General features: G+C 37.0%; 1 protein-coding gene and 1 long non-coding RNA gene across 3 annotated transcripts; both read right to left on the bottom strand.

Moving 5' to 3' along the window:
• Positions 1–2,314: 2,314 nt before the first annotated feature.
• On the bottom strand, positions 2,315–4,253 carry LOC109156683. 2 transcript variants are annotated; one of them, XR_002050097.1, is made up of 3 exons: positions 3,880–4,253; positions 2,704–3,737; positions 2,315–2,612 (listed from the first exon to the last, which is right to left on the bottom strand). It is a non-coding gene; the product is annotated as an uncharacterized LOC109156683 (long non-coding RNA). The 2 variants fall into 2 exon arrangements; XR_002050096.1 differs by having other exon boundaries at positions 2,315–2,597; positions 3,880–4,252.
• Positions 4,254–7,666: 3,413 nt separating this feature from the next.
• On the bottom strand, positions 7,667–9,409 carry LOC109156681. Its single transcript, XM_019304520.1, has 4 exons — positions 8,825–9,409; positions 8,167–8,718; positions 7,870–8,028; positions 7,667–7,747 (listed from the first exon to the last, which is right to left on the bottom strand). The coding sequence occupies exons 1-4, from the start codon at positions 9,407–9,409 to the stop codon at positions 7,667–7,669; spliced, it is 1,377 nt and encodes a 458-aa protein (XP_019160065.1).
• Positions 9,410–24,358: the final 14,949 nt, after the last annotated feature.

The following is a 24,358-nucleotide window of genomic DNA, read 5'->3' as shown; positions in this document are numbered from 1 at the left end:
GAATCAAACACCCATGTGCATATTCGTGGTTAATTCAACATATACTCTCTGTGATTGAATTATATGCATACATCCTTTTCTACCGAATAAATATTCCTAGTTTATAGATGTTCGAAAGCTGAAACATATATATATATATATATATATATATATATATATATATATATATATATATATATATATATATATATATATATATATATATATATATATGGAAGGGTTCATGTGCGGGTATAGCTTTCCGTGCGGTTGTGCGGTTAGATTTGAGTCGTTGATCAAATCTAGATTAACGGCTCAAATCAATGAAAATTAAATATAAAAAAAATGCGTGTCTGGAAGAAAGTCACGCACCTTTAAGTGTTAGATCTTAAGCACAAACTCACGCATATTAAGTACAAAACCCACGCACATTAAGCACAATCTCACGCACACTAAGCACAAAATCCACGCATTTAAGTATTAACTCACAGACCTTAAGTTTCAACAACTACTGACATTAAGCACAAACTCACGCACATTAAGTACAAAACCCACGCACATTAAGCACAATCTCACGCACATTAAGCACAAAACACACGCACTTTAAGTATTAACTCACAGATTTTAAGTTTCAATAATTACTGACATTAATCATTAACCTCACACACATTAAGCACAAACCCTATGCAAATTAAGCACAAACTCCACTCACATTAAGAACAAATCTCACTCACCTTAAACACAAAAGCCCACACTTTAAGTTTTACCAACTACTAACGTTAAGCATAACCCCATGCACATTAAACACAAAACTCACACACCTTATGCACAAGACTCACGCATCTTATATACAAAACTCACGCACATTAATCACAGACCCGCTCACATTAATTTTGACCTAGATTCAAAAATTACAAAATTGCCACCGCTTTTTTTAAAAAAAAAAAATTGGTAATCCTGGACGTTGATTTAAGCGAGATGAATGGCCCAGATTAAACCGCACAACCGCACCTGAGCACTCTAACCGCACCAGAACCTAATTCTATATATATATATATATATATATATATATATATATATATATATATATATATATATATATATATATATATATATATATCTTTATTATTATTATTATTATTATTATTATTATTATATATAATAAAGCAGAATCTAGCCACAAAATTTTCCCTCCAAAGTGTGAATGCATTTTGATAGAAACAAGTATGAATGCATTAATTGTGTGGGTACATGTATTTATACATATATTTTTGAAGTTATTATGTGTATTTATATTTTATAAATTATATTTTATTATTATTATAACTCTATTTCTATTCTTCTCCCAAATGTTGAATCCCCAACCCTAAGGGCTATAGCTCTATTTCTATCTCTCTCTCTCTCTCTCTCTCTCTCTCTCTATATATATATATATATATATATATATATATATATATATATATATATATATATATATATATATATTAAAGCATAATGAAGTATGGAAAAAAAAGCTTATTGTGTTCAAATTTATTGGTAAAGTTTTATATTTAATATAATTTGTGTATATATTCATTTAAACCTCAATTATAATTAATTTGACTCCACATATATAAAGATGAGAAATTAGATAAAAATAAATATAATTTTTACATAAATAATCTTTTTCAAATGAATAAGTTTTTTGTGGAGATTTTCGACAAATATCGCCTGTTATTTTACTTACAAGTTTTATTTAAATACGTTAGCTATATAATTAAAGTAGTTATTTCAAATTTAAATTCCTTTCAAAAAAAATCAAATTCAAATAATAATACAAGCAACAATAAAATTTAAAATCAACATAATAATAGCATAATTAAACTTTTAAAAATATTAAATATTACATTGTATAGTTATACTTACATTTTTAATCAAACTAATTCTGAGCTCAAGAACTCAAGTACGTTTTTCTGTTTCCACACATATTACTTTCTTTGCTAATTCAGAGGATTTCAAAAATTTAATTGATAAATTTGTTAAATTAATAATAGTTCGTGCATCGCATAGGACAATTATTAGTTATCATATCCTATCCTATATATAAAAAAGCCAAACGGATTAGGCTCAATTCCCCCGCCCAAAATTTTAGAATATAATTTGGAATTATTTTTTTTAACAAATTGCATGAATGACCCACCCAAGATTTTAGAATATCTTACAAAAAAATATTTACACCTTTTCCATTTTTCAATGCTAATTATTACGGAGCACTGTTTAACTGATAAAGATAAATTTATGCATTGATTTACATAAAGTTCTGTCAACATTGACAGGTAATTAATAAGTAGTCTGTATCATTTATTACCATTACACAAGCAAGCATGCTAAAATATAATTATTACATATTTTTGAAACTGAATTTTTGTGAGATGCTAGCTATAAATACTAGATGTTTCACAGTGAAACCCCACATTTACAATGAAACACAATAGAAAGTGAAACCCCACATTTACAGTGTACTGAAACACAAGAGAAAGATCAAGAAACAGGAGGTAATGTTTTCCTTTCTATCTCACGAAACTTCTTCCTTTTTAAGATTTATACAGTGATGCTCATTTGTTTTGGGGAAACTTGAACTGGGAGAGGCAAAGCTTGCACAGAAAAAATGTTAGATCCCAATTTTTTAAGTGAAATTATACGGGAAAGATAAAGTCAAAATAAAATGCTATAGAATTAATTCACCTTAGAGATAGGGAGGGGCAACCAAGAAGCGCATCAATGCCTAAGAGTGATCCTTGATCTGTCCATAGGTTAAGGCTTGTTATGTCCAAAGACCACATACTGTAGAAAGAAAACTAATTTTTGCAGGTAGTATTTCCAATGGAACAGACCTGAAAGAACAAATATATCATGAGCAGTCAGTAGAAACATGAATTAGAAATTTAAGATGCAACAAGATATTTCGAGCTTGAAAGCAATTAGAGGATTAGTGTATTATACTGACATGTATTATGTTTAGATTAGAATAATGGGATTAGAATTTAGAAGACCCAAAAAAAAAAAAAAAAAAAAAAAAAAAAATGCATCAAATTTCTTTATCATCACTTGCCTGTAAATTTAGATTGTTAGTATTTGGGTTTTAAAATAGAATCAGAACAAAAACATTAATTATCTATTACATGCTTGAGTACACTACAAGTTACACAGTACCCAAAACACACAACACTTTGGCTTTCCCCATACACCTAGCCCTACTACAATGTTGTAATCAACATTGAGTACACTATAGCAATCCTAAATAGTGAGTTTTGAATTCTCTACAAGTTGATAGCTATATATATATATGGCATTCAAGAATCAAACATGTTCATAAGCATATAAGAACACTGTTTTGTAATGATACTATCCTAACAGTTTTCTTGGCGAAGTAGAAAGCAGATCAAGTATTGAGCTATGAAGCAACTAACTGGTTCAACAGTTATTGGAAACAAGAGAAAACTATCATCACATATCAAAGGTTAGTTAACAGTTTGCCTTATATTACTTTAATCTAAACAAATGTCGGATTATGCTACATTTCTTTCTTTTTTTTTTTTTTTTTTACAATTTACAGTACATAATGAATATGAAATCCAATTGCATATTTGATTGCAAATATTGTATGCTTAATCTTCATAGGAATACAGTATAATAATTAACTCTTCACATTACACTTATCTTTAACTTTGTATAAACCTTCATAGAAGAATGTCTTCTTAAAGTTCTAGATCTCCTGGCTGTCGAAAAAAATTTACAATATATAAGCTTAAATTAATAGAGGTAAAATTCGTAAGGTAAAGAAACAATTAAATGTCATTGGACTAATAGTATTTCTGGAAATAGAATTACCCAAATGAAATAGCCCTAATCTACACTTACCTTTTCGAAGATCTATTACCCTTTGAGCCATATGCGAAATTAGGGTTACTGAGCACTTCAAAAACACAGATCTGTACTCAGATCTTCCATGCATCACTTCGATCTTACCTATACATCCACACTAGAAAAAATATACGAAACAATATGTTAAAATGAAAAAATATAAATGAATGTTAGTCATCTTAGAAATTCGCAGATATACCTTTCAATATATAGGATTAAATTGAAAAAATATAAATAAATGAAAGCCATCTGCGATTTGATGAATCGCACAAATTACTCAGCAAAAAGGCTGGTATGGGTCTTGCAATAAAGTTGAGAATCGATGCAATAGAGAAGTTAAGTCTTTTTTTTTTTTTTTTTTTTTTTTGCAAAGCTTTAGATAAAAAACTTTCTCAGATCAACACAACTGAGAAGTGAAGGTAGTGATTAACCTTGAATTCATGGAGAAGCTTGCAAAGAGAGTAGTCGATGGAGAAGCTGACCAGGGAGTACGCGAATGTTCCAGAGACATGTACTGTCTCCACCAAACAACATATATAAATATTTTAAATACATAGTTAGATGGACTGCTGCAGTGCTGCAACGTGTATATATATATATATATATATATATATATATATATATATATATATATATATATATATATATATATAATGTTTTGTATGTCAAAAACTTTTTAAACATTTGAAAAGGTTATATATAATGGTTTGTGTGTTAAAAACGTCTTTTTAAAAATTAAAATCATTAGCATATATATATATATATATATATATATATATATATATATATATATATATATATAATGTTTTGTATGTCAAAAACTTTTTAAACATTTGAAAAGGTTATATATAATGGTTTGTGTGTTAAAAACGTCTTTTTAAAAATTAAAATCATTAGCATCATTAATGTCACATATTTATTAAATAATTAAATAAATAATATATGTAACACAATTTAGAGTTTTTTCCTCCATTCTCTATCAATTTAATAATATGATTGTGTAAATAATTTTTGTTCTTAAAATTTAATAATATGGTTGTGTAAATAATTTTTGTTCTTATATAGGATGACTTTATCTAATATATTTCATCGGTTTGCTTTTGTTGGTAGAAAATTGTTCTTCTACATTGAAGAATATTTCATCAAGTCCGTTAATTGTATATGGTGTATTCCAATGCTCACTATCGACTCCTTTGAGTGTGTTGACTTATGGTTAGTATTAATTATAATTGTGCATATTCTTATTTATTTCACTTCCAATAATCTACTTACGTCTTTATTATTTCAGATCGAAATATTGTACAGTCGACTATTACCAACACAAATGGGTCATCATATTAATACATGCATATGATATGCAAATAAGGGAACACGGCACAAGTAACGAAAAATCAGTAATGTCAATGGGTGAGCTAGATGCTTGAAAAAGTTAATTCTTAAAACTTCTATCCATCCAGATTTAGATATAATTAAATCATACATGATTAGTATGTAATTTTCAATTTTATTATTAAATCAAATATCTCAATTTTTTTTTTTTTTTTTGCAGAAAATACGCCTTATAAATATATTTACAAGTTAAACATTACATCAACGAGTAACGTTAATGATATGGTGGGCTTTAATTCTTCTCTGCCTTTGAATGATGTTACAAATTGTAAGATATAAATTTACATCATAATTTGATTAATATTTTAGTAAATTTTAACGTTTAAATTTGCTTATCCAAGTAAGTGAAATAACAAATAACCAAGTCATTCGAACAAAGAAAACCAAACATGCGAGGAAAGGAACGGGTTTACTCATTCATGATAAAAATATGTATTCAACTACCCGTAAGTAATTAAATATGATTAATTATGAAATTTAAAATTGTAAATTAAGAATAATCCAATGATGCACAAGCATTGCTTCAAAGCTTTGGACAAAACAATGCGAGACTTGATGCGGTTTGTAAATCCTTCCAGTGAAAGTTCTACATTTGGTGGTAAGACTGTGGTGTTAGGCGGTGATTTTAGACAAATCTTGCCTATAATTCCAAAGGGTTCAAGACAAGATATTGTGTCTTCCACAATAAATTCATCATACCTTTGGAGCAGTTGTAAAGTTCTTAGGTTGACTAAAAACTTACGTCTGAACCGTTTGCAACCGGGTTTACAAATGCTGACCCGATTGCCACTATAGTTGAAAGTACATTCCCTATGTTTCAGAGCGGATTGTGTGATAATAGTATTCTTGAAAGTCGTGCAATTTTGGCTCCAACACTTGATGTTGTTAACGCAATTAATGACTACATGAGTAACATGCACGAGGCAGAGAGCAAAACATATTTTAGTTGTGATACAGTTTGTAGGAGTGAGGATGGGAATGGAGTACTTGCAAACATGCACACACCGGAGTTCCTAAATGGTCTTAAAGCATCTGGTATACCAAATCATTCATTAACATTAAAGGTTGGTTCACCCGTGATGTTGTTAAGAAACATTGATCACTCACTCGGGTTATGCAATGGCACTAAGTTAGTAGTCACTAGGCTTTCAGAGCACGTTATAGAAGCTAAAATAATGTCGGGCAGTCATGCAGGTACAAGGGTTTTGATTCCTCGCTTGAGTATGACTCTGTCAGATCCGAGATTGCCATTCAAGTTCACTAGAAGACAATTCCCAATTATGCTTTCTTATGCAATGACCATTAACAAAAGTCAAGGACAAACATTATCACATGTGGGGTTATTACTAAAGAAACCAGTGTTTGTCCACGGTCAACTGTATGTTGCTGTTTCAAGAGTTAGCAATCCAAATGATTTAAAAGTTTTAATCTGTAGTGATTTAGGAACATGTTGTAACTCAACCACTAATGTGGTTTACAAAGAAGTTTTTAATAATATGTAATTTTGATTTTTTTTTTTAATTATTACTGGTTAAGTTTTTATAGTTAAAACAACGATTGATATGAGAACATTCAATAACATTTATGCTTAAATTTTTCATGCTGTTTGAATGCATTTTGATAGAAACAGGATTAACAAGTATGAATGCATTAATTGTGAGTAGATGTATTTATACATATTTTTTTGAAGTTATTATGTGTATTTATATTTTATAAATTATATTTTATTATTATAGCTCTATCTCTATCTCTATATAATATTAAAGCATAATGAAGTATCGAAAAAAGTTTATTGTGTTCAAATTTATTGGTAAAGTTTTATATTTAATGTAATTTGTGTATACATTCATTTAAATCTCAATTATAATTAATTTGACTCCATATATATAAAGAGGAGAAGTTTGATATAAAATAAATACATTTCTTACATAAATAATCATTTTCAAATTAATAAGTTTTTGGTGGAGATTTTAGCAGAATCTAGCCACAAAATTTTACCTCCAAAGTGTGAATGCATTTTGATAAAAACAAGATTAGCAACTATAAATGCATTAATTGTGTGGGTAGATGTATTTATACATTTTTTTTGAAGTTATTATGTGTATTTATATTTTATAAATTTTATTTTATTATTATAGCTCTATCTCTATCTCTATATATATTAAAGCATACTGAAGTATCGAAAAAATTTATTGTGTTCAAATTTATAGGTAAAGTTTTATATTTAATGTAATTTGTGTATATTATAGCTCTATCTCTATCTCGAACCACGCGCCGCGGTACAATGGAATCTATGTAGGACAGAATGACCGGCCAATTAGGTGGCAAGATGTGTTCCTGCGGCCATCGCCTAAAGAGACATTCTGCCACCCCTTTGGCAACACAATACACCACTCTAGGTACACTCGGCGGCCCTCTGCCATGTAAGCATGTGTTCCTGTGCTTCCATAACTCCCAAAGGATAAGATAAGGCAACCTGCAAATAACAAAAGCAACAAGACGGTTATGTGAAACCACCCGCTTCCACCCAGTCAAGAGCGTCCGTAGACCCCAATGACTGAATCGCAAGCCGAGTGATCCCATAAAAAATCCCCATACAGCCCTAGCAGTCTCCCCCGCATAAAAGATGTGATCAATAGTTTCCCTAACAGGGTTATTGCAGCACCAGCATCTGGAAACAATAAGGCGCCCAAATCTAGCCATGGCATCATCAGTGGGCAAGCGGCCCCTTAACACACGCCAAGCAAGAAATGACACCTTAAAGGGCAAATGCTTAAGCCAACATGCACTCAAAAGAGGATCTGACTACACCGGTTCAGGTCTGAATAAAGATTTTGTAGAGGAAAAAGAAAACAAACCGTTCGTAGCCACCCGCCAAATAGGGATGTCAGCTACTCTTTGACCCAGACGGGACATGTCAGCCTCCAACCTAGGCGGCAGAAGGTCATCATACGCCGATAGGTTTAACTCTCCGTCCTGAATGAAGTCAGACAATAGATCACCAGAGTACTCAACCCCCGGGAAGGGGTAAAGGCGCCCTAGTGTGCCGATGCTGGACCAATTATCCCACCAGAGATTAACATCCCCGTGAGTCAGGCGCCATCCTAAGACTACTTCTACCTCATTCTTGACGATAAGCATTCGCTTCCAAGTGTGTGAATCGGAGGTTCGCACTCGTTTCGCCACCGGGTGAACTCGACTGCAGTACTTAGCAGTCATGAAACTTCCCCACAGGGAATACACCTTGCGGAAATTCCACCAAAGCTTCGCACTAGATGCCCGCATCATCAAGTCAAGGTCAAGGAATCCCTCTCCACCCTTTTTTTTTAGGTAGGGAGAGCGTTTTCCATGAAGCCCAATTGTAGCGTGCACCTCCCGACTGCCTCCAGAAAAAGGCGGCAAAACACCTCTCCAGGTCCCGAATAACCTACTTAGGAGGGGCACAAGCTGCAAAAAGATGTAAAGGAATAGCCTACAAAACAGAAGTAATTAAGATTTCTTTCCCCCTCTTAAATAGCAGCCGACACTGCCACCCAAGGCATTTGGCCTTTACCTTGTCCACCACAGATGAAAAATAAACGCACTTCTTCCTCCCTACATACATAGGGCACCCAAGATAGGTGAAAGGGAAGGATCTATGAATGCATCTAGTGATGTCCCCAATCCTACGAATTACCCGACCCGAGGTGTCAAGATGCATATAAAAAGCACTCTTAGGAAAACTGACCATTTGGCCAGAAATCCCTTCATAATCTTTTAAAGCACGAATGACTTTGCAGATTGCCCCATGTCTCCCAGTACTAAAAATAATAACGTCGTCAGCATAAGCTAAGTGATGAATATGAGGAGTACCAGCAGGCTGGGAAAATCTAGGGACAGCCTCATCCTGATGGACGCAAGCGATGAACGTAGAGAGGACCTCTGCAGCGATTATAAAAAGACTAGGGGAGAGTGGGTCTCCTTGCCTCAATCCACGGGACGAGGTAAAGAAACCCTCTTTGACCCCATTGACTATGACAGAGTACCACACATTTGAAACAACACGATAGACTAAGTCAATCCAGACTTCCGAAAATCCCATCTTACGCATCACAGAGACAAGGAAAAACCAGGATACCCGGTCATAGGCCTTAGCCATGTCTAGCTTCAGCACTATATCCTAATTTCCTACAGTTATACCATGGCACATCTCAGAGGCAAGCAAAATATTATCAGTAATAGACCGTCCCGAAACGAAACCACTTTGGTGGGGGGACAACAATCTCGGAAGGACAAAAGCCAACCTGACTACCATTAACTTTGTGACAATTTTACTACTAAAGTTGCACAAGCTAATGGGCCTATAACCAACAAATGTCTCCGGGCTAGCTTTTTTGGGCAATAACACAATTGAGGTGTGAGTAATAGACCTGATGAACTCCCTACCAATGAAGTAACTTCGGACCATATTAACCACATCCCCCTTAATGATATCCCAACAAGATTTATAGAATGCCCCTGAAAACCCATCTGGGCCTGTGGCACTAACACAATTCATGTCAAACACAACATTTTTAATCTCATCCTCCTCAGGGATAGCAACAAGCATAGCATTCTCATTTTCAGTAACGAGACGCGGCATACAGTCAAGTTTAGACAAATCAAAGGTACCTGCCTCCGCAGTGAATAGACCTTCAAAAAAGGAGACAGCATTTTGTGCTATCCCCTGTCTATCCTCAATCCATTGTCCTGTGTCATCTTTTACCTTATGAATATAGAGTTTCCTTCTTCGTTCTTTTACCATCGAGTGAAAGAACTTGGAGTTCCTGTCACCCTCCTAGACGGCCACCATGTGAGCCTTTTGTTGCCAATATTCTTCTTCGATGGAAATCTGTCTTTGCAAAAGAGCCACGCTCTCCTTATAGTCAATGAGTGCCCTATCATCATCTGGATTCTGTTGTAACACCTCTTCCAGCGCCTGCACCTTATCTTCTAATTCCTGCAATTTAGAAAAAATATTACCAAAGGTTTCCCTACTCCAAGGAGCAAGGACCTTCTTTAACTTGGACAGCTTAGTAGCCAAGACATACATTTGAGCACCCTCAACAGGCGCTTCCCAACTTTCTCTAACCACACGCTGAAAATCCTCGTGTTTGGTCCACACATTATGAAAGCTAAAGTGTTTTGGAATAGGTTGAGTAGTTATAACTTCAGAAGTAACAAGTAACGGACAGTGATCAGACGTTGTCCTAGACAAATGCATAACGGATGTCCTGAATATCGATTCCCACACCGAAGTGTAAAGAAATCGATCCAAGCACATCCAAATGGCAGCGTCCTTACGCCTCCCATTTCACCAAGTGTAAGGGGAGCCGTAGGCAGAAGAGTCAATCAGATCACACGCACTGACACACTCTCAAAAATCAGTAGTCTTCCTATGAGAATAAGGAAGACCCCCTTTTTTCTCGTCCACATTTAGCAAACAGTTAAAATCCCCCACCACATACCAGGGGACACCGAAGGGATCCTATTTGAGACTGCGAGTAGCTCATCCCATAAAGGAACCCTTAGGCGGTCCCTAGTCTTAGCATACACAAAGGAAAGCCAGAAAGCAAAAGCAATAGTAGCATGACCACATGAGACAGATACCGATTGATCAGACTCAGATTCAAAATTCAAAACAAGGTCAGAGTTCCAAAAGAGCCACAACTTGTCATTAACCCCAGCAAAAGCAAAGTCAAAGCCAAGTCGTAGTCTAAAGCTATCCAACCTATCAGTACTACAAAACGGCTCAAGGAGGCATAAAATAAATGGCTTATGTTTTCTGAGCAACAGATGCAATTTCTGAAAAGAGCCCTGCGAGGCAATACCCCGCACGTTCCAAACAAGGAACCGCATCATCAAAAGGGTGGAGACTGAGAAGAGTTAGGCGTGCCAAAGGCCGCACTACTCCGCTCCCGCTACACCTGAGATGTAGTGTACTTGCCACCAAAGGGCACGCGAGTGGTCCTAGGGGGCGAGCCATGGCCCACTGGCTGCTTATTACGCCCCACAGACTCAAAGGTAGCAACTCTACCAGCGACGGAAGAATCACTATCATCATCATCAGATGCCTCGCGATAGAACCCAGCAACGTTGGAGCGCTCCGACGCTGACCGAGTTCTCTGAGGGCGCCTAACCGGCTGAACACCTGGAGACACCGTGGGAACGGTGTTCTGGTTTGTGTTTACATTACACAATCCAGTCCCCCCACCTCGAACTGGTGTCAACAGGCCCTCAGAGCCAGGAGCAATCAAAGGAGTAGAACAAACCTGACCAGTAGAATTAGCAGTTCCTGGAGTAGATAGAAGATTAGAAGAACCTCCCCCTTTATTCGGGGATTGAGTATCGACCTGTGATGAAACTTGGGCTAGGCCCTGACCAGTTGGTAAAGGAGACTGTGTATTCAGCCCCTCTAGCGAGTGAAGACCCTCCTGTGATCGAGTATCTACCTGTGGTGGAGCATGGTCAAGGCCTTGAACAATTGGTAAAGGCCCCATGTTTACTTGAGTTTGTGTGTTCATCCCCTCAAGTGACTGATTTTTAGGGTCCTCTTGTGCTTGAACATAAGGGTCCTGAGAAACCTCATCGTGGCCGAGAACCGAGGCCAAGTGGTCATCTAATGCACTATCAAAATCCTGGATGGCAGCCCCATGAGCCAACTCAGGTTCCTGATCATTTTGAGTATGGGCTTCTTGAGCCTGTTCTATAACCTGTACATCCTGCAAAAGATTAAAAGCATTACTAGTAAAGATAGGGGTTGGGGCCGGAGGTTGGGAACGTGACAATCCCAGCTCAGGTGCAACACCTGAAGTGCCAGGCCTATCCTCATCTTGGGGGACTGAGAAAGTCACATGATCCCGTCCCCGATCAGTAGTAACCGGGTCCTTGCCCTTATCTTGTCTCCGCCTTTTAGAAGTGTTTCTCCTTTGACGTTGATTCCAACATGCAGTTTCCTGAGCTGTATGGTTCTGAGTGACCGGGGGCCGACCAACCCCACCTCATAATCTCTTATTGCCTCCACCAGAAGGTGGAGGAGTCACGAGGGGCCGGAGGCGGATTAGAGGGGCCTCCACCTCCACCACCGTCTGGTGGTGGTGGACCTGGTGGTTGGCCTGGTGGCAGGTGGCCACGTGGTGGCTGGCCCTGATCACCATTGAGGCTCGAAGGCCTAACTCCAGAACGACATGATGGGGACAAATGCCCTTGTTTCCTGCAAATTAAACAATAAGGAGGAACTTTCTCATATTCAATAGTCTGCCAAAACCCATCATCCTCTTTACCTGGTTGTTTACTTCCCATTCTGATAAACATTCTAGTCTTAAGAGGCTGTAGGAGGTCAACTTCGACCTTAACCTTCGCTACATTAGGCCTAGAAAATTTTGCAATTGCAGCATCAACATATAAAAACCGGCCAATTGGCTTAACAATTTGTTTCAAACAAGGGATGGAAAAACAATTAGCTTTCAGATTAGGCAATAAAACCCACACCGGGGCCAATGAAGTCTCAAAACGAGTATCAAAATCAGCAGTCCAACGAAACAAGCGCATGGGATAATTACCATTAAACGAAATTTGACCCTTAACCAAAATGTCCACACAATCATCAGGATGGGAGAATGCTAAAAACACATGTCTAGGGTCCATTAGACCAATTTCTACTGTACCCCGAAGCACAAAAGTTTTAGCAAAATAGGACCGTATTTCAGATAGGAGCGGTTTACCATGCGAAAATTTGCCGACTAACATAATATTTTCAATCCTGTTCATTTGTTGAATTTCACTATCCTCAAAGGTAATGCACGGTTCACCACGATGCATTTCTACAATTTTTTCAGAAATAATAGGCACCGGAATAGGGCTAGAAATTGACACATTATGTCCACCTGGATTCGAAGCCGTAAATAATTGAGCAAATGAACGAGATTGCGTACCTGAAGTCAAATTAACCCTTTGTCCTGAGTTATTTCTGCGGATAGTTGGTGGATGTGCCGTGACACCCCCACGCACAACACTTGGATGATTATTAGGATCATTAGTAACACTAGGCAAAGCATTGCCAACATTATTAGGAGTATTACTAACACTAGGCAAAGCATTATTTAATGTAGCATTAGCATTATTTGAAGAATTCAAGCCATGTATAGTAGATATATTTTGGCCACCCCCTGTAGCAACATTATTAGCAACATTACCATCCAAAGTGACCCTACTAGCAACATGAGCTGGATTGTTTGGGTTTAATGTCACTGCCGTGGCATTATATAAGCTACCCACAATGTGTGGATTATCAACAACACCACCCACCAAATTCGAACCATCAATAGTAGAAATAGGCAAATTGATATCATTATTTAAAGGGTTTGAAACCACATTATTAACACTACCAAAAGCAAGAGAAGGATTATTAGCAGTAGTACCCAAGGGGTTCGAATAAGGCAAGATATTAGCAGTAGTATGACCATTTAACATATTTATTCCCTGCCCAAGTGAATTAGCATTAGTAGCAGCCCCTCCCATATTCGAAACTATAGGAAGAGTATTGACAGTGGGATTCTCGCCATTACTTACAGTCAAAATATTTTGGCCAACAAGTGTAGCCACATTATTCACATGTTCAGTGTCATTAGCAACATTACCATAAAGGGCCATCGAAACATCAACAATGGGCAACGAATTGGCATTATCTATGCCTATGCCATGCACAAATGGTGAGGTGTCATTATATCCAGCAAGATTAGAAACATTACCTCTAGTATTGTCACTTGGTGTAACCTGACTCGGAATTACATGTTGACTCAATGGTGGACGACGAATAACATCTGCTCCGTGCACCACGTCAATACCACCCGAATCTCCGGCGATATGCAAAACCATAGTCTGCCGTGCCGACGTAAAAACGAACGGTGGTGGGATGGCCTGCTGCGCTTGAATTCGACGACTGGGGTCCTAAGTACCCGCTGGAGAAGAGCGCGGCAGTCGCCCTTGTTGAGCAGAATCGCTTGGGGCCATCAGCGTTCCAGCCTCATCGCCCCGTAGCAGTTGCATCGGCAATGAAGAAAACGCCTGAGATGAAACGCCAGCATAACAAGGGGTGATTACTGGCATCGGCGCGGAATAGCCCATACGTCGCAAGTCCGCGAGGAATGTCGCAACAACCGCTACTGCCGATTCTGGGGGCTGTGGGGGTGGGTCCCCCGCCTCCATGACCGCCTCACCAAATCAGAGACGGCCATCAAACTTCTCCGCCGGAATTAGGTTGGGAACGTGATAATAAAATTAATTTTAAAATAATTGCATTGATACCCATAAGAGGAGAAGTTAGATATAAAATAAATATAGTTCTTACATAAATAATCATTTTCAAATTAATAAGTTTTTGGTGGAGATTTTAGCATAATCTAGCCACAAAATTTTACCTCCAAAGTGTGAATGCATTTTGATAGAAACAAGATTAGCAAGTATGAATGCATTAATTGTGTGGGTAGATGTATTTATACATATTTTTTTGAAGTTATAATGTGTATTTATATTTTATAAATTTTATTTTATTATTATAGCTCTATCTCTATCTCTATATATATTAAAGCATAATGAAGTATCGAAAAAATTTATTGTGTTCAAATTTATTGGTAAAGTTTTATATTTAATGTAATTTGTGTATATATTCATTTAAATCTCAATTGTAATTAATTTGACTCCACATATATAAATAGGAGAAGTTAGATATAAAATAAATATATTTTTTACATAAATAATCTTTTTCAAATGAATAAGTTTTTTGTGGAGATTTTCGCCAAATATCGCCTGTTATTTTATTTACAAGTTTTATTTAAATATGTTAGTTATATAATTAAAGTAGTTATTTCAAAGAGTTAATACCTCCAATGGTCCTCCGAGTATTAGCGATTTACCAGCGGTGGTCATTCGAGTTTTAAATGACCTCCAATGGTCCTCCATGTTTTTAAAAATAACCACTCGTGGTCCTAATTCTTAAAAAAACTCGAGTTTAAAATGACCACGAGACGTCCTAAAAGGACTATGTGTGGTTATTTTTTAAAACATGGAGAATCATTGAAGGTCATTTAAAACTTGGATGACCACAGTTGGTAAATCGCTAATACTCGGAGGACCATTGGAGGTATTAACTCTTATTTCAAATTCAAATTCCTTTCCAAAAAGAAATTAAATTCAAATAATTCAAATAATAATACAAGTTACAATAAACTTTAAAATCAACATAATAATAGCATAATTAAACTTTTAAAAATATTAAATATTACATTACATAGTTATACTTACATTTTTAATCAAACTAATTCTGAGTTCAAGAACTCAAGTACGATTTTCTGTTTTCACAATCATTACTTTCTTTGCTAATTTAGAGGATGCAAAAAATTTAATTGGTAAATTTGTTAAATTAATAAAAGTTCGTGCATCGCACGGGACAATTACTAGTATATATATATATATATATATATATATATATATATATATATATATATATATATATATATATATAGTGAAAGGTTCCCGTGCGGTTGTGCGGCTGATTAATGTGCGTGAGATTTGTACTCAATGTGCGTGAGTGTTTTGCTTAATGTGCCTGAGATTTTTACTTAATGTGCGTGAATGTGTAAAATGCAGCAGAAAATATGGATGTCAGCTTCTTCCCAATCCCCAGTAGTCATTGCCCCCTCCCTGATGATGATGATGCGGAGGCGGGCTATGGTGGTTAAGAATTATGGGAATAATACAACAGAACCACACTTAGTTGCTATGCAAATTTTGATGTGCGTGCGTCATCTATATAAACATTCAACTGCACTGAAGGTAGCTGATAATCCAGAATCCATGGCCAAATTGAAGGAAGAAGTAACAAGAAGCTTGGGCGTTAATGTGCGTGAGTTTTCTGTTCTACTTCCTTCTGAGCTCGAAATTTTGAACTACTCACGCACATTAAACACAACACTCACGCACATTAAGTATAAACCTCACGCACATTAATCCACCGCACAACCTCACGGGAAGCCACAAATGCACCTGATCCCTATATATATATATATATATATATTCAAACATGCATATATATATATTCCGGATGTCATATATATGATCAGCATACAGCAATGATATACAAAGCATACCCAAATTGCATATGCCATTGTATATATCATTTTTTTTCGAAGTATATACTTGAATTTTTGAATAATAATAATATATATTCCGTATGAATATACATGTTTTCTAAACAATTTTTTTTTTTTTTTGTATTCCTATACGGCTATACGAATATTGTTCAAATTCGGTATTGAAATCAAAATCAATTCTGGAAATATATATATCAGTATCAGATCCTATTCTAATAGAATATGCTTATGTCCTATGTTATATATGCGTACATATTCTGTATATTTATTTATTTACACTTTTTTTCTAGAAAATTTATACATTCCGGAAAGAAAAATACATATTGGCATTAAAAAAAAAAAAAAAGAGAATTATACACAACTTTTTGAAATTATATTGGCATGGTAAATATGATTATGTGTTTTAGGAATGAAAATTAGTCTTGTTTAATGAAAATTCATAGAAGCGAATTTTTTCTTTCGAGATGAATCAACGGCGGCTATAGTCCTCGAAGTAGTCGCCGGCGTGTGTTGACTGAAACTCCTCCGTTGGGACTTTAAATTGCCAGGGTAGCAATTGGTAAACATCTCATCTCTCAGCTGTTTTGCTGGCTGCGGTAAATCTTCTCTGCAGCAAGCCCATAGAAGAGAGGGTCATTTACTGAAATAGGACACTGTTTCCACAATCGTTATGCCATGGAGCCGTATTCATGGTGAATACGGTTTCAACGGTGTTAGTACACTGTTATCTTTTTTTTTTTCTTAATTAATTGCGTGACTTTTCTTCTTCATTTTCACATTTCGCGGTTTCACTTTAATTTGAGGTGAGCAATGATTTCGGACATTCATAAATTATGAATTCATTTTTGCACATTCACTTTGGAATCATACCTACACATTCACGTCCGAAATCACTGACATTCATAAATTATGAATCCATGCCTGCACATTCACTTTGGAACCATGCCTACACATTCACTTTGGAACCATGAGATTATGAATTTTCTGTTATGAGATTATGAATTTTCTGTTATGAAATTATGAATTTTCTGTTATGAGATTATGAATTTACATTACATTCATAATCTCATAACAGAAAATTCATAATTTAATAAATATTTTACTTTTTATGCGATTATAAATTTTTTGTTATGAGATTATGAATTTACATTACATTCATAATCTTATAACAGAAAATTCATAATTTGATCAAATGCGCGCGCCATTAACAGCACATTAGCTAACTTTTTTTTCGCGTAAAAACGACGTCGTTTGGACTTGTGTTCACCATTCACGGTGAACACGTTTCCAGGGCATAATTTGCGCTGTTTCCATGCATGGATAAAAATGGGACATTTTTGAAAGTTGGACAAAAATAAGAAAAAAAAAGGGTGTTGCTATTTGCACCACCCTTTGACTAAAATGAGGTATAAAGTACATTAAAAGTATAAAAAGGTGATAATTTATAATAAATACATAGGTGGTGTAAATAGCTTAATGGGTGGTCAAAATGCTATTTGCACCACCTTAATAAAACTGCATTTATTAGATTTAAGTAATAATTAATTAATTCAAAATGTAATTCATTAAAATTTAAAAAAAATAAATAAAATGAAACGTCGCCTTCTCCGGTGAGAAGGCAGTCTGTCGCCTTCTCACCGGAGAAGGTGACGGATCTTTTTTTTTTTCCTTTTTTTTTTTAATATGTTGATTTCTTTAAAAAAAAGAATAATAAATATTACTTTTTGACCACATTTATTAATGTTGGTCAAATAGCACTTTGATATTTGCACCACCTATAAAGTTATTTGACCTCTTATATAGGTGGTGCAAATACCAAAATAGGTGGTGTGAATAGAATTTCCAAAAAAAAAAATACTTTGGGACATGCGTTTGGGGTCAGAAACGCATGTCCCAAATGCGTATGACTAATTTTTTTTTTTTTTTTTTTTTGGATAAGGGTCAAATAGACCCTTGAACTATTGATGAAAATGCAATTACCCCCTCCCCCTAACTACAAAAAGCTTCAATTGAACACTTGAACTTCAAAAAAAGAAGCAATTAACCCTTTTTATAAGTTACCATCAAGTAATGAGTTAAAATTAACTGATTTGGCATTCACATATATTTTTAATGCTGATGTGTAATATATTTAAATAATTAAATAATTTTTTTTAATTATTGGTTGCCCAAACCCTGCTACAATTGCTGGTGCTCCACCGCCACCGTTGTTCTGGTCTTATCCTTTCTTTTGCTGGTGATCCACCGCCACCTTCTCCGCCGCGACAAATGACACCCTGTCCTTGCCCTCTTCTGCTCCCAAACTGACCCCCACGACACTATACACCATTAAAGTGTTAACCCTGTAGGTTACAAATGGTGTTCGTTATAATGGAAAACAAGAATGATGAGGTGGTGTAATATAAAGCGAGTTTGTAGCACAAGGGTTCACGCAGAGACCCTAAATTGATCTTAATCAAATAATACTCTCCCATAATGAATATTATTAAAAGTTTTGCTACATAATTGAGAGAATAATAAATTTTGATACGCAGCTTATTAAAGTCATGACCTTAAAATTATGGGTCATTAGACACTAATGTTTATTTTGAAAAATCCTTGATGGATTTATAATTCTCAAAATGAAAGAACGGAAATATCACAACATGTTTGTTGTTAATTAAAATATAAAGACTTTACTTAACTTGAAATAGTAAAACAATTGATTGAGTAATTTCCTCCTAAAATAGGAAATTGTAGAAATGAATATGTACCATTAGATACTTATTAAGGGGCTTTTTGTAAAATAAAAGACTTGAAAAACCAAGTATTATCTTGATCTATAGATCGCGTATTTCCTTAAAAAGAATTTTACACACTAATTAGTCTATTTTTAGAAAAATGTCCTTGACACGTTATGGATAAGTACCACTGACTTATCACACTAACTGTTGTCCAATAAATCTCTCGAAGTAGAAAAAAGGACCATTACATTCAAAGACGATAATGGGGACTGATAGGATATATACCCCGGGATCAGCCTCCCTGTACGTTCTGTGCTCCTGTTAGGGCCGGGTAAGTCGGTTCAGGTCAGCGGGTCAATGTCAAACCCGCCAACCCTTTGACCTATATAAAGGGCTTTGGCCCTCATTATTAGGGGACTCTTCCCACTCCACTCTCTCTCTCTCTAGTAGAGAGATCCTCTCCCTTCTCTCTAAAAGCATAAGAATAGTGATGAATGAAAGAGATTTACTTTGTTCTACATCTTCTTGTCTACTATGTTGTTCATATACATTACATACATATGGTACATACATTCTACGAGTACAACTGGGAATTAGTACTATCAGGGACATTTTGGGACTGGAAGTCCATTACTTCATTGCTAATTGGAGCACTATCATATAATCAGAAATTCCTTGATCACATCAGGACTAACATTGTCCTTGCAATAAAATTACTAGCAACACCTAGTGCACCTCCTACAATTGAACATTGGAATAATGTTCAAAATATCCTCCAAGTACCTTTGATTTATAAAGATTTTTGAAATTTATGCTATAAAGCAATGTATGATGTATGATTTTCAAGGCCACTTGGGGATTGACTCTTTGTTTTGATTCTCATGATGCCAAATCCCAATTAGTTATGTTTTGCTTTACATCCACTATCCTATGTGAAGATAATAAAACTTGTCTTATACAAATTATAAGTGGATATATTTGATGGATAGTATGACAAGTTATATAAATATTCAACCCACATATGCTCCAGAAGAGTAATAAGATTATTTTATAAAATGATAAATTCTAAATAACAATCCTGAAGATTGTAGTATATCCTCTGTCCACACTTTTTGAAACAATGGCTCTATTTTAAGCCATGTAGAATTTGAAAATTGTTATCTTCAAGGAGAGACGAGGAGTACATTCACTCGAATCAATCATGTAGATTGGGTCTTAAAAGACTAATATCGAATCAATCGTGTAGATTGAGTCTTAAAAGACTAATATCGAATCAATCATGTAGATTGGGTCTTAAAAGACTATTAGTTGTACTTTTTGCAGCATATACATACCATGTAGGTTTTTCCTATTGGATTTTTCTAGTGTGGTTTTTAATGGGACATGAGTATGATATAGTAATGTCAATGGAAAAAGTTGCAAATAAATACTTAAATAGATGAACCCCTGAAGATTATGCCTTGAAGGCTTATGGGTTGTACTATTTTCCCCTTAACTAAGTTTTTCCTACGAGTTTTTCTTAAGTTAAGGTTTTTAATGAGGCAACTAGTACAATATATGATTTTACAAATATCATGTACTCTTTTCTTCAACTAGGTTTTTCTGACGTGATTTTCCTAGTGAAGTTTTTAACGAGGCATGATTGTATTCAAATATACTATCCATATACATTGTACTCTTTTCTTGTTCAGGTTTTTCCCACATGGTTTTCCTAGCAAGTTTTTAGCAATGCAAGATCATAGACAAATAATGTCCAAGGGGGAGTGTTATAAATATTATCATTAGTGGACATTATTATGTAACGGTCATATTTATGTCTCCATTTATATTTTCCGTTACGATTGTATTTATATATATGCGTTTTGTATTATGTACAAGTTTGATGTTGGCTAATGAAATATTCAGAGTGTTTGCCATCTCCCCTTTTCCTATTCACAATTATCATGCATAGTTCATCGGTTAGTAGTTAAGGTTCATCGAAAACCCATTTACAACATAAATTAAATACATAATGTCAAATATGTTGGTAATAATAAACATTATTAAAATATAAATATAACCAGAGAAAATGCTCTCGAACGAACGCTCGCTAGAGGATCTTACTCTCTTGGTGCAGAGCACCAAGAAATCGAAACGGGACGCAGGGGCGTCATCGGAGACGAGGATGGATCTGGTGGAGGCTGTTCCCGAGACGCCCATGGAGGTGCTCAAAGCGTACGCACCAACAGAAACTCCACCATGCAGCTTGCCGCGACCCATGTCGTACAGAGATATGGTCGTTGGATCGTGTGACGAGGCCTTTTCCGATGGGGAAGAGGATGAAGCGGATGATGATCCCTTGTGCCCAGTCATCAAGCTGACCAACAAGGAGAAGGAGGAGCTCCAGCGGCCTTGGCGGCAGGCACTGATCGTCAAGGTCTGGGGTAAGCAGGTAGGATATTCGTATCTCATCCGTCGGCTGAGTGCACTGTGGAAGCCGAAGGGTACAATGGATCTGGTGGCTTTGGATAATGAATACTACTTGGTTAAGTTCAGTTTGGTGGATGATCTGGACTACGCAAAGTACGAGGGCCCCTGGATGATCCTCGATCACTACCTGATCGTGAAGGAGTGGACGCCGGATTTCGACCCAATGACAGAGATGGTTTTGGTATGGATTCGATTCCCGTGTTTACCTATAGAATACTATAATCCAAAATTTTTGCAGAGGAACAAGAGGAAAGTCGGACGGCCCATACGAGTGGATCACGCAACGGGACTTGCGTCGCGGGAGAAGTTTGCACGGATGTGCGTGGGAATCGATCTTTCCAGACCTCTGATCTCCAATTTCAGGCTGCGGAAGCGAATGCGATTTATTGCATATGAAGGGATCCACCTAGTATGCTTTAATTGCGGGATGTATGGACACAATCACGAAACTTGCCCGAAGGAGCACGATGGTTTTCAGCAGCGACGCTCAGCGGCAGAAGGAGAAGGCGGATGAGGCAGAAGGCAGCAGGCTGACAACAGGGGCAGGTGGCACGACAACTGCTAAACCGAGGATGGCAGAGGACAAGGCAACCTTTGGATCGTGGATGCTGGTAATGCAAACCGCCCTTTTGCCTAAGGGAGTGTGCACCAAATTGGAGACTATAACCAGACGCTTTATATGGGGCGGTGATAATGAGACGAGACGGACAAGTCTGGTAAATTGGGAAACTGTGAAAAAAGCGAAAGGGCGACGATGACTTGGTAATAAGAAGCCTTCAGGATGTTAATATGGCGTTTATGGCCAAACTGGGCTGGCGGATGCAAGTTGAGCAAGATAGCATGTGGACGCAAGTTCTGTCTACCAAATACGACACTACTGGGGGCCGGAGACAGACGGAGGTGTACAAAATGGCGCCGAATGCTTAGCGGGGAATCCAGGCCGCGACACCTGCGCTGGAACGAGGACTGACTCGGATTATCCACAATGGTAGAACGACAAGGTTTTGGATGGACATTTGGGCACATAATCAACGCCTTTATGACTACATGCGCCGGCCAATGAGCCATTACCAGAGTTATACGCTAAAGTGGCAGATTATTGGGAGAACGGGAGGCGGTGGAAATGGAGTTTGCTCGCAGGCGTTTTGGACGAGGGGTGGAGGACGAAGCTTAACTCGATTGTCCTCCTTGAGGATGACGATGCGAACAACGGGTGGGGGTGGGGTTTGGAAACGAATGGGAGGTTTACCATGCGGTCAATGTACGAGACGGTGAAGGCGGAACCACCTGGAGTTACATATAGAGATTGGGATAAAATATGGCAGATAAGGCTTCTGCATAAAATGGTCCACTTTTTGTGGTTGGTTAAACATGGGAAGATAATGACGAATGTGGAGCGTTTCAATAGACATTTCACGACTGATAGAATGTGTGCTTCTTGTGCAAGTGTACCGGAGACTCTGGATCACATGTTCCGAAGATGCCCAGAGGTGGCGGGTTTTTAGGAGTTGCTACTGCCCCACAATACAGCGATGCAACTGGTGGCCTTGGGGTGGGATGAGTGGCTGTCCACGAATCTGGGGGCACATAAGCGTAATGATTTGGGGGAAGACTGGCCGGCGACTTTCGGAATAAGCATGTGGTGGAACTGGCGGTGGCGCAATGACAGAGTCTTCACCGGAAGGAGACTGAGCCTTGAGCAACGACGGGCTTGGATCGAAACACAGAGGATGCAGATCAAAGCGGCGTTTCAGAAAAGATAGACGCTTGGAAGAAATGGCCACCCGCCTAGATCGGAACTTACCGCGTGGGTGTCACCGGAGCACAGATGGTTGAAGCTTAATGTTGACGGATGCTGTAAAGAGCCAGGTGCACGGGCTGGCTGTTGAGGCGTGCTACGGGATCATACGGGCGTTTGGATAAAGGGATTTACCTACAATATTGGTTCTTGTTTTGCAGAACATGCGGAGAATTGGGCGGCACTCCAGGGAATTCGTCTGGCACCAAGATGGGGAGTTAGGAGACTTATTGTCGAGAGTGACTCCTTGAACACGATCAAATGCCTCGTCGGAGACCTACACGACATTGGCACACGGTGTAACACCCTGCAGCTGTGCGCACGCGAATGCCGGTTGTTTCAAGAGGTAGCCTTTACACATGTGGTCAGAGAGCAAAACAGAGTTGCGGACCGTCTCGCTGCCACAGCTTTGCTTCATGATACGGGGGTGCAGGTGCTCGATAATGCACCTCCGGTGGTCGAAGACGTGCTTTGGGAGGACAAGATGGGAGCAAGGGCCTACTGTGGACCACTGATTTCGGGATCTAACTAGGTTGCGTTAAGCCCGGTTTACCTCTCTTCTTGTTACAAAAAAAAAAAAAAAAAAAATATTAAAATATAAATAAGACTTGTGTTAGATTAGATACAATTTTCTTAGCACAAAAGAGAGCTTTCATATATACACTTTGACAATCAATTTCACATTCATCAATTATCTATTTTGAGCATAAAAATATATGAAAATCATATTTTTCACTCGGGAGAATCTAAATAATCTACATAAACTTGACCTAAATCAATAGCGGACCATACTCAAAATACTGTATCAGAAAAGCCACTTATATGCTAAATTTTCAACAATCCCCCACATAAATAAAATTTTGATTTTTGAGACTAAAGGACACAATAATGTTCAATGGGTGATCCTTGCATAATAAAAGGTAGTAGAC

The sequence above is a fragment of the Ipomoea nil genome, unplaced genomic scaffold (assembly GCF_001879475.1).
Source record: "Ipomoea nil cultivar Tokyo-kokei standard unplaced genomic scaffold, Asagao_1.1 scaffold2754, whole genome shotgun sequence".
Taxonomy (NCBI): domain Eukaryota; kingdom Viridiplantae; phylum Streptophyta; class Magnoliopsida; order Solanales; family Convolvulaceae; genus Ipomoea; species Ipomoea nil.
Note: the sequence above shows the minus strand (reverse complement) of the source record. Positions and strands in the feature narration are given on the sequence as shown.